The sequence below is a fragment of the Musca domestica genome, unplaced genomic scaffold (genome assembly GCF_030504385.1).
Source record: "Musca domestica strain aabys unplaced genomic scaffold, Musca_domestica.polishedcontigs.V.1.1 21, whole genome shotgun sequence".
NCBI lineage: Eukaryota > Metazoa > Arthropoda > Insecta > Diptera > Muscidae > Musca > Musca domestica.
The window spans coordinates 11,079,868-11,092,359 of NW_026712258.1; the positions used below are offsets into that span (position 1 = coordinate 11,079,868).

General features: G+C 37.8%; 1 protein-coding gene across 11 annotated transcripts in view; it reads right to left on the reverse strand.

The window, feature by feature from the left end:
* LOC101893897 (trithorax group protein osa) overlaps positions 1-12,492 on the reverse strand; it is a 143,115-nt gene that overhangs the window by 61,576 nt on the left and 69,047 nt on the right. For all 11 annotated transcript variants that reach the window (XM_059122710.1, XM_059122714.1, XM_059122716.1 and 8 more), the window contains one exon: positions 10,462-10,650. In XM_059122710.1, the coding sequence (XP_058978693.1) occupies positions 10,462-10,650 (189 nt within the window). The remainder of the gene's footprint in view (positions 1-10,461; positions 10,651-12,492) is intronic.

Consider the following 12,492-nt stretch of genomic DNA (forward strand, 5'->3'; position numbering starts at 1 on the left):
CATGTTTTATGAACTTCATGAATATTCAAAATGGTGACCCTTTGTGGGGGAGGTACAAGAAGGAGTTGACCGATATATTCCTTCTTCACACCAGACATTGGGTTAATAAAAATATTGCGATGTGTGTAGTTTTTAAGACAATCGGACAAGTACATCACATTCAAAATGTTGACCCTTTGTGGGGGAGGTACTTGATGGAGTGGACCGTTATTGTCCATTTTCGCACCTGACGTAGCACTAATGCAAATATTAGAATTTGCAAAGTTGTGGCAAAATCACATTTGCCTTTCTCTTTCTATGCAGTAAAATATATATATATATATATTTTTTTTTTAATTTTGACCTTTTTTGTGGGAGGTGGTACAAAAAGGAGTGGACCAATATTGCCCATATCAGAACTCGATCTAAGTTTAATAATAATATTACGATGTACAAAGTTTGGACCAAATCGGTAACTCCCTTCGAGGGTTAGCGTGCGTATCAGCCATCCAGACAGACGGACGGACATCGCTAGACATCGGTGGCACATTGTAATATTTATACAGTTTGAATAATCATAAGGCAAATCAAAAATATATTTAAATAAACGAACATTGGCTAAGGGTAAACATCTGTCGGTAACGTAACGGCTACACCTTGCTCATTTTCGAAGAAAACTTACCAAATTTTGCTTCCGCACCAAACTAACTTTAAAATCAGACTGGAGCCCATTCTCGAAATAAACGGTAGTTGAAAAAAAAAGAATTTTTGATTGACGAAGTCTACATAGGTCGGCATTATCTTCATATTTTCTTATTTATTTTTGCTAGTTTGAATATTCAAACTAGCGGCTGATAAATTTCTGCTGGATTATTTTTTTTTTTTTTATATCTAGTACAATCCCATCTTGCAGAAATTTGTAACTTTGTCATTTTATACCCTAAGCAACCAAGATGATGCCTTTTTTTGAGAAAACTTGCGTTAAAAGGCATTTTTATTGGGAACTATTAGTCATCCGCGGTGTACTTTTTATGCCATTCTATTTTGCAGTAGAAAAAACGCACATATTTTTAACAGTTGCAGCGATTTACCGAACAATGTTTGCTCCGGCAGCAGCCCAACAAGTTTGCCTCATGGTTATTTCCCAAAATTCACTTTCTATTCAAAATTGTCTACTTTCGAACTGACTATTCCAGCCGTGCCATGTATTGAAGTTCGAATGCCAAACTTATGCAAATTCGTAAACATTGGATTGTTGTTGTCGTTCAGTTTTGGGTGGGGGTTATTAGCCGGTCTTCTATTTACATTTTCTCGTCATTGCTTTGTTAGCCAAATGTAAATAAATACCTTTGGTTATTTTTCCGGTGTCCTGACCTACATCAACCAAGTCCCCACCTCCCAAAAAAGAGAATTATAAACACGACCCAAAAGAAGTTCTTATCATCATCGTTAGACATGAAAATGCTAAAGAAAACAACGACTAATTTTGGTTGTTGTTTTTTTTTTTTGCATGCATATATGGCGGGTGAAATCCCCCCAACCATGGCGCATCAACACTTCATTCTCCTCATCGTCATAGATGGTAACCGAAAACCCACCACAACAACCAACTTGACATGAAAACAAGAATAACAACAACAGCAGCAGCAGCAAAAAAAAAATACCGAAGAGAACATTAAAAATGCCAAACAAGAAGGAAGGAGTAACAAAAACAATGTCCCCCAACCCATTTCAACAACAATAATAACAACAACAACAAGAATTTCAATGTAAAATACAACAACAGCGATACAAGTCTAAGCATTGGCCTTGACATTGACCCAAATTGGTTTGATGATGACGACGGCGACGGCATGCTTTCGCCAATGGTTATGGTTTTTTCTTGAATGGCTGAACGAATGAAGGAAGGAACAGATGGATGGCTGGTTGGATGAATGCCGATGGTATTCCACAGAAAATGACTAAAGATAGTGATAGTGGTGTCGATTTGAAATTGACTTGTTCGTATTGAAGAATTAAAACCAACAACAAACCGCATGGTACTCGAACATTGCTTTTCTAGAATTTCATCTTTACATTTACAAATGAAGACTACTTGGATATAACTTTGGAGGGATGTTGACATAAGGATGCAGGTAAGGTGTGCTATGTTCCCACGTGTTTATTACAGTTAAATTGAAATTTATTGATAGAATTGAGTTCCACAAACTTCAATATTGGACTATTTTTTCTACATAACTATACCCTCCACCATTCATGGAGCGTATATCAACTTTAGTATTCCGTTTGTAACTCCTCGAAATACTTATGTCAGATTCAATAAAGTATTTACTTTCTTGATGAGCGTAAAATTCTAAGTCAATTTAGCGATGTCCGTTTGTCTGTGTGTCTGTGAGTTTGTCTGTTGAAATCACTAAATTTTTGGAACGAATTAAACAGAAAGATAAAATTTTGCACATGCGGGTATTTTGCCAATAGGCTGGTTTAGTTCGTAAATGGGTAAATACAGGGTAAGATGAAAAAACTGCAACCAACTTCAGACTGCTGTCATTTCTAAGCCACTTATCCGACAGCTGTTAAAATTATTCCAGTGACAGCTCATTATATTGTTTACAAGTGTACAAAAGCATTTTGGTGAGAATTTTCCAGAAAAAAATTTATTCGTGATGGAGTTCAAGCGTGATAGTGTGATTTCTTTATATTTGGCTGGAAAACCACAAGTGGCTATCGTTAGAGCTCTCCAGAATTTAAGTGTTAATAAATCGTTTGTGTCTCGTACCATCGCCCGTTATCGTGATCCCGACGTCAAGGAAGTGGACGGAAGAAAACAAACACATCAGCAGGAATGGTTCGAAAAGTAAAGAAGCCGAGTCGCAGTGGTCGAAAAATGGCTCGTGAGCTGAACAAATATTTCATTCGGCAAATATTGAAAAATGAGCTCGGGGTAAAGCCATTGAAATTCCAAAAAGAGCAAACAGAAAGAAAATAGACTTAAAAGAGCTAAAGAGTTGCTTCGCTTGGCCGAAAGTGGTGAACTGCCAAATTTGGTTTTCCCCGATGAGAAAACATTCGTTGTCCAGCAGTTTGTAAACAAACAAAATGATGGTTTTTACTTGCCAAAGAGTTCAGCTGAAAATGTGTACCTTCGGTTGGCCACCAGAACTTAAGCGCCGGCCATGGTGATGATGTGGGCCGCCATAACAGGCGATGGTCGCTCTCCGCTCGTATTAATCGACTGTGGCATCAGAATAAATGCCGCATATTAAGGCGAAAATATTCTGGAGGTTGTATGAAGCCTTTGGCACGCAAACAGCCTTGGACATTCCAACAGGACTCAGCACGCGCCACCCAAGAATAGTTACAAAATTAGGTTCCTCGCTTCATTTCCAGAGCACAATGGCCATCAAAATCTCTGGATACCAATCTGTTGGACTATTGTGTCTGGAGTATTTTGGAAAGCAAGGTTGGCACTAAAAATTACCAAAGTGTCGATCACCTCAAGCAAGCGCTTCGCCGAGAATGGGTCAAAATACCGCAGAGCAACATTCGGGCAGCGTGTGACGGTTTCCTTGGCCGTTTAAAGGTCATAATTCTTGCCAAAGGTGACCAATTCGAACAAATCTAAACTATTAAATTGATGTTGCTTGCCATTAGACTGAGCATGAACTAAACTAATAAATTGCATTGAATATATTTTCAAAGAAAAGATATAAACACCCCAATGATGACAAAGCAAACAAATATTGCCAATTAGAAGAGGGCAATAGCGTCGCGACGGCGAGACTAATGACGTTTCATCTTTTTTTTTACACAGAAACGATAATATTTTGATGACGAAGTTTGTTTATTTATTCTTTTTATTTTTTTGTGGCTCAAAGAGCAGATGGATGTCGGCAATAAAATATTGAATGCGAAAAATACCTCCTCAACATGTTGTGAATGCCTCGACCATTAATACATGCTCACACAAATAGATAATTAAAGAATACAATATAGTAATCAATTGGCGCTGTCGGCGGTGTATTATGAATATAATTATCAAAACAAACAGGGCAATAATGTTAATTAGGAGATATTGGGAGATTTGTAGTCGCAAGACTTGTATATTTAATATATGACTCCTCTATAATACAACATAAGTAGATTGCAGCCAATTGATTTGATATCGATATTGATAGTTGTAGACAAAGGTCCGAGCAAAATTGTCCAAAAATAAATAAAATAAAAAAATCCCTAATATTTGGGAATCTGTCGATCTATGTTCTGAAGTTCCGTAAATACAATATAAAGTGCAATATTTAGTTTATTTTAGGCACTTTTTACCCTCCTGCAAACAACATACTCTTATTTATACCCTCATTCATATGGCTACAGACGATATATATCATTTGATACGGCCAATACGTGCAGATATACAAGATATAGTACGAAGAACGGAAAGAACAGAACACTCCTTATGATACCTTCCCCACAACGGGTCAATATTTTGAATAGCCATGAAGCTTATAAAACGCTCAGTTCATTTAAATGTTTCTATCAACATAAGATCGGATGTGAATATGGAAAATATCGGACCATTGCTTCAGGCACATTTTAATATTTTCCATACATTGCATTGTCTTGTTTGCTGTTTCGCAGAGTATTACCCGAAGAGAGCTCTTCCAAATATCGTATAGAAACTGAACTCTACGATTCTTTTTCAAACCAAATCCTTGTTGTGATCTAAAACCTGCAACATTGTACTAATATGTTGTACTATTTTCACCGATTTTTTTATTTGAAAACATGTTCCCTACAGTAAATCCAAATAAAACTGGCAGGCAATGTGAAGAGAACATGCACAAATATCGCTATATATACTGTACAGAAATGTAATTATGGAGTGAAGTTGAGTCCGGTCTCAAATTAAAGGGCTGATGAAGCTCATTCAACTTCGCTTCATTTTAAATTTGTCCATCGAAAAATACCCCTCAGGTGAAAATCTTTTTATGCGGGATATACGAAGACGTGGGTGCTGGATAACGTGATAAGCTCTAGTAACGATTCCGAAATTCCAATACTAAATTTGACGCAATTCCGGTGAATAATGTCGCTAATATTATCAAAATACCGAAGGAAGGGAGGTATCTCTGTATGGGGGTTATACTAAGACGTAAGCCCGCATAGACATAGAAAGAAAGGTACTGTTATATGGGGGCTATACTAAAACGTAGTCCTATATAGACAGTTCTCTTCCATGGGGTAAAGTATTCAGAAGGAACACCTTGTGAGGATTTTCAGATTATTCCATTAATAAATGTGGCAAAAATCATCAATATACCGAATATTGAGTGGCATCATTGTATGGGGGCTATACGATACAGTGGACCTATATAGACAATTCTCTTTCAGGGGTAAAGTACTCACAAGGAACTCCTTGTGTGGATTTTCAGACAAGTCCATTGCAAAATGTGGCTAAAATCATCAAAATACCGAATATTGAGGCGTACCGTTGTATGGGGGCAATACGATATTGTGGACCTGTATAAACAATTCTCTTCCAAAGAGTTAAGTACTCAGAAAGAACCCCTTGTGTGGATTTTCAGACAATTCCATTGAAAAATGTGGCCAAAATCATTAAAATACCGAATATCGGGGGGTACCGTTATATAGGGGCTATACGATATCGTGGACCGATATAGCCCATCTTCGAACTTGACATGCCTGCAGACAAAAGACAAATCTGTTCATTTTGCTGTGTAATTTTAGTTTCCTATCTTAATTCGTTTTGACTGTATCGTGATTACAACAGACGGACAGGGCTAAATCATCTTGGAATTTTACGCTGATCAAGAATATATATACTTTGTTGGGTCTAAAATATTTATTTCGATGTGTGTATTGTGGAGGGTATAAAAAAATGTCAAAATATATGGTATTTTTTAAAAGTCAACATAGCAGCGAACCATGCCTCTAATTGGTTTCGTCCAAATGTGTCTAATAAACCGCATAGGATATCTTTTTTCTTTTTAAATTCAGTTCGTACTCCTTTTACGCATTGTTAAGCCTTTTCAACTGCATTTATCATAAAGTAAAAAAATTATGCATAATTGTCATCTAATTTCTAGTAATAACTTCGCTTGACAAAAACCCAAGTGTCTATACAAATTTCAAATCAAAATCACTTTGTCAAGCATAAACCGGAAAAGTGGGCATGGCAGCGCATTTGAAATACGAAATCCGTTAAATGTCATTAGTTTGCGATCCACATCAACGAAAATGTGAATCATTGAGAGAATAGCTAACAGCAGCAGCAGAACTAAATATGAAACGCATTTGAACCATGGCCGCGTCGAGCCAGGCCGGCAAACATTAGAAATGAAACGATAATCATGCATAGAGCACGATGACGATAGCTAAGGTAAACAGAGAGGCAGGCAGACCAACAGCGAGAGACAGACACAACAAAAAACCATAAATAACTGTATTGTCAATTTGAATAAACAATAGATTTGATTGTCTGAGGCTTTGCATGCGGAATGCGTTTTTTCGCTTTTTTGCTTTGTTTAGCGCTTGTGTATATTCATATTCAGATTGATGACTATGCTGCTCTATTGGCACGCCACAACCACCAGCACCAGGAGGAGGACACCGAACACCGACAATAGACAGCCAGCAAATAATTGGATAGACAAATGATTGCGTCGCTTTTTTACAGGCGGTGCAGGGGGTCAGTCAGTCAGTCCACAGAATACTGAGAAAACATCTATGGCCAATAGCCCAGTTTTTGCAATGAGTCACCCCAAACAACTCTGTCATCAAGTGGTGATGGTGATTAAGGTGGTGGTGGTGGCGACGACGTCAGTGGCATTGCGCGTCTATTCGTGACCAAACAATCAAATGAGATATATATTTTTCATTTGCCCATAAAGTTGCATTGGTCGCATATGTTTGAATAGCCAGAAGAATGTGGGTGGTATGATAATTTTGGTTAAGTCATATGTTGTATAGTATAGAAGTATATCGAAGGTACATAAAAATCTGAACCGATCTCGATACAATTTGGCAAAAGTATTTTCGAGCTGTATTTGATGTCCGATATCAAATATCATTCTTCTGGAGTGCATATTACGCATGTGAGGGACTTTGACATCAAATCGGATGAAATATATATAAGGGAGATATAGCTAAATCTGAACCGATTTTCACCAAATGTGAAGTACTTGTTTCTAGGATTAATTCAGTCGAAATTGCTAAAATTCAGTTCATTTGGTCTGTTATTAGCCTGGTGGCTAACAATAAGTTATATATGGGAGCTATATCCAAATATGATCCGATCTTGATAAAATTTAAGGCACTTATTTCTGAGTGGTATCTGATATCTGGTACCAAATATCATTCTTGTGGAGTGCATTTTACAAATGTGAGGGACTTAAAATCCCAAATCGGATGAAACATATATATTAGAGCTATAGCTATATCTGAACCGATTTTCAACAAATTTGAAGTACTTGTTTCTAGGGTGAATTCAGACGGAATTCAGTTAATTTGGGCTGATATTAGCCATTTCGTGCGTATTAAACATGATATCTGATAATGATATATATGGGAGCTATATCCAAATCTGGACCGATCCTGAAAATTTTAGGCACTTATTTTTGAGCTGCATATGATATCTGGTACCAAATATCATTCTTGTGAAGTGCATATTACGCATGTCAGGGACTTAAAACACCAAATCGAATGAAACATATATATGGGAGCTATGGCTATATCTGAGCCGATTTTCACCAAAATTTGAAGTACTTGCTTCTGGGCTGAATTCGGTCGAAAGTGTCACATTCACTCCATTTGGGCTGATGTTGGCACAATAAACCTGAAATCGGACAAAGACATATATGGGAGCTACATCCAAATATGATCCGATCTCTATGAAAAATTTCATCTCAATCGGATAATAAGTTCGACCTGCATTTGGTTCACAAGAATCATCAAAAATCGACTCAGAAAGTGATTCTATGAAGATTCTCAAAAGAAACTATGGGTCTAACTCGCTCCCTTCTCCATGTTACAAACAAATGCTCAAAGACATAATACCTGTACCACTATGTGGTGTAGGGTATAAATTATCCCTTAATATTGAATTGTAAACAATTCTAAAGGAAATAATGCAAAAGCCCATGTTTTGTCCCAATTTCAAAATAGCTATTAACAAAAATCGACCGGTAGTTCACTCTTGGCGTCACTTTTGGCAAACAACGCATTCATAAATTTAAGTGTCCGTCAGTCAGTAAAATACACACACCTTAGTCATGTACGACAACAACATGAACACAAGAAAATCATTAATATTTCATTCGGGTTCTCGGTGGTTTGCATTTTAAGACAAAAAGAGTGAATTTTGAATTATTTCGTGGTGGTTTTGCATGATTTGTCGTGGAATAGTCACCGCACACATTAATGGCAGGGAAGTCTGTGGTGTTCAGTTTTGCTTGGCAAACATAATAAAATTGTGTTTGCAAAAATTTCTTAATGACCCAACACAAATTGTAACACTTATAGGTACTTGTTGGGATGTAATGCATGTAAATGACGTTGGACGCCACAATGCAACATCAGGCGCTCACTTTCTGATTCTACAGGGTGAGATGAAAAAACTGCAACCAACTTCAGACTGCTGTCATTTCTAAGCCACTCGTTCGACAGCTGTTAAAATTTTTCCAGTGACAGCTCATAGCATTGTTCACAAGTGAACCCAAGTATTTTGGGGGAGAATTTTCCAGAAAAAAAAGTTATTCGTGTTGGAATTCAAGCGTGATAGTGTGATTTCTTTATATTTGGCTGGAAAACCACAAGTGGCTATCGTTAGTTACCGTGATACTGATAGAGCAGGCCGACGTCAAGGAAGTGGACGGAAGAAAACAGCAACATCAGCATAAGTGGTTCGAAAAGGAAAGAAGCGACTTGATCGACACCCGCGTCGCAGTGACCGAAAAATGGCTCGTGAGCTGTACATATCTCAATATTTTATACGGCAAATATTGAAAAATTAACTCGGGGTAAATCCATTGAAATTCCAAAAAGTGCAAGAACTTACACCGCAACGGAAAGAAAACAGTCTCAAATGAGCTAAAGAGTTGCTTCGCTTGACCGAAAGTGGGGAATTGCCGAATTTGGTTTTCTTCGATGAAAAAACATTGGTTGTCCAGCAGTTTATAAACAAACAAAATTATCGTGTTTACTTGTCAAAGAGGTTAGAGCCAGCGGAAAATGTGCACCTACGGTTGGCCACCAGAACTCAAGCGCCGGCCATGGTGATGGTGTGAGCCGCCATAACAGCCGATGATCGCTCCCGGCTCGTATTAATCGACCGTGGCATCAGATTGAATGCCGAATATTATTGCAAAAATATTCTGAAGGTTGCATTAAAGCCTTGGGTACCCAAACGCAGGACTCAGCACCATAGCCTTCAGCACACGCCACCCAAGAATGGTTACAAAATGAGGTTCCTCGCTTCATTTCCAGCGCACAATGGTGTGGGCCGTCATACCAGCCGATGGTCGCTCTCCGCTCGTACTAATCCACCGTGACGTTGGAATAAATGCCGAATATTATCGCGAAAATATTCTAGAGGGTGTATCAAACCATTGGGCACGCAAACATATTGGCCACAGACCCAAAAATGGTTACAAAATGAGGTTCCTCGCTTCATTTCCAGTGCACATTGGCCACCAAAATCTCCGGATAGCAATCCGTTGGACTATCGTGTCTGGAGTATTTGGGATAGCAAGGTTGACACTAAAAAATACCAAAGTGTCGATCGCCTCAAACAAGCACTTCGCCGGGAATGGGCCAAAATACCGCAGAGCAACATTCGGACAGTGTGTGACGGTTCCATTGACAGTTTGAAGGCCATAATTCGTGTCAAAGGTGACCAATTCGAACAAATCTGAACATATTCTAGAAATGTGATACTATTTCCGACATTTCTGGCTTTCATTCAATAAAATTAAAAAAATGTAAAAGTTATGGCGTTTGAATTTGTTGCAGTTTTTTTATCTCACCCTGTAATGTTATCAAGCATACAAAATCACATTCGATGGAGCTTTCGGGTCCACAAAAGTCCCTTATAGGCCCTATTCACATTTTTCCGCCGAAGTAACTGTAGTTTGATGTTTTGAAATCATAATTGCTTGTACACCTCTTCGCAAAAAGTTCAGTGTAGATTTGTTGCGAAAAAGTCCTAACATAAAGGTGGTCCTCCATAAATTAGTATTCGGAAGTTAAAAGCTTCCGTTCCATACATTGTGTTTATTTCGCACAGAAGACTATCCCACAAAATTATTCAGTATTACTATGCAATACCATGATGCATAAATATTCGTAGAGTTCACATTTTATTCCAATATTTTAAATGAATCCTTATTTTAAATAATTATCTGGTAGGATTCAATACTTTTTACATTTATTTTCAACATTAAAATTCAATAGTTCTTCACTTACCTGATGAGGTGACGGCGAGGCTTGCGAAGGTTGCGGTGACGGACTTGGCGCATGACTCGGACTACTGCTTGGCGGTGGACCACCGTGCTGGGCATGATGAGGTGATGCTGGTGGCAGGGGATGACTACCGGGGCCAGGACTAGGAGCAGGCGATGAACCGCCAGGCCAAGGCCGATTTGGTTCCGGATACTGCAAAAACAAAAACAAATTAACAAAAAATGCAATTGAATTAAACAATTACACAAATGCAGAAAACAAATTAATAATTCAGCTGATGTTTTCCCAGAACACAGCCATGAATTCAAACATTGTGGAAAATATTTATTAAAAAAATTAAAAGTACAATAGACAGAGAAAGAGAGAGAGAGAACCAGGGGAGTAAAACAACCAACAAAATATTGCAATTGTTTGAGAAAAAATGTCTACGTTTTTTTTGTTGGTTTTGCTTGCTCTACAAAAATAGCTAATGTTGAAACAAATTGCATTATCCCAGGAACGTTTTTTATTCTTGTGTGTGTTTTTCAGAGGAAAACCATTTTTTTTTTTGTTTTTCTGGTTTGTGGCTGCCGCATTTTTGATAGAACGAATGAAAGTGCAAAAAACATTGTGTGGAAAAAAGCACGTCCGAGAGGAATGTTTTCTGTTATGTGTCCTTGTTTCTTTTTTTCTCTGGCATCTTTTTTTCTCTGGCGAGAGGGCATGCTTGGCCTGATAATGGTGGTGTGTGTGCGTGTGTTCACACACAGCTGTTTTTTGTTGTTACTTGTTGGAGTGCAGCAAAAAATAAATATAATTCTATGAATAAAATTAATCCTTTATTAAAATTGATTGGGCGCCGTGCTGGTCGGGACCATGACATTATGACGTATATCGAATTCAAATGGAGTTACTTAGTTTGGTTCACTTTCTTTTCTATTTTTGTCTGTGGGTATTTAAAACACCTGGTATTTTTTCAAATTCTTTCATAATTTTTTTTTTCTGGAATGAAAAATCATTCAATGATTCCTGGCTCGAAAAATTTTCAACTTGCCTAGTAACTTATTTTGTCGACAATTTTAAATACAGGGTAAGATAAAAAAAACTGCAACAAAGTCAAGTACCTCCCCACAAAGGGCCACCAGGGGGGCAGACAGTCAGACGGACAACCCTAGATCGACTCCAAATATCCTGTAGCCATATGACCAATAGCCATATTGTATGTACGGAACTTTAGAACTTAGATCTACAGGTTCCCAAATATTAGGGATTTTCGTTCTTTTTTTTTTTTGACAATTTTGCTCGGAACTTTGTCTTAAACTTTCAATATCGATATCAAATCAATTGGCTACAATCTACTTATGTTGTTGTATAGAGGACTCATATATTAAATATACAAGTCTCGCGACTACAAATCCCCCAATATCTCCTAATTAACATTATTGCCCTGTTTGTTTTGATAATTATATTCATAATACACCGCCGGCACCGCCAATTGATTATTAGATTGTATTCTTTAATTATCTATTTCTGTGAGCATGTATTAATGGTCGAGGAATTCACAACGTGGTTTGAGTAGGTATTATTCGCATTCTATATTTTATTGCCGATTTCCATCTGCTCTTTGAACCACAAAAAAATAAAAAGAATAAATAAACAAACTTCGTCATCAAAATATTATCGCTTCTGTGTTAAAAAAAAAGATGAAACGTCATTAGTCTCTCCGTCGCGACGCTATTGCCCCCTTCTAATTGGCAATATTTATTTGCTTTGTCATCACTAGAAAAAGTTTAGTTTTGTGCGAATTGGTCACATTTGGCACGAATTATGGCCTTCAAACGGCCAATGAAACTGTCACACGCTGCCCGAATGTGTCTCTGCGGTATTTTGGGCCATACACGGCGAAGCGCTTGCTTGAGGTGATCGACACTTTGGTATTTTTTAGTGCCAACCTTGCTTTCCAAAAAATACTCCAGACACAATAGACCAACGGATTGTTATCCGGAGATTTTGGTGGCCATTGTGCGCTGGAAATGAAGCGAGGAATCTCATTTT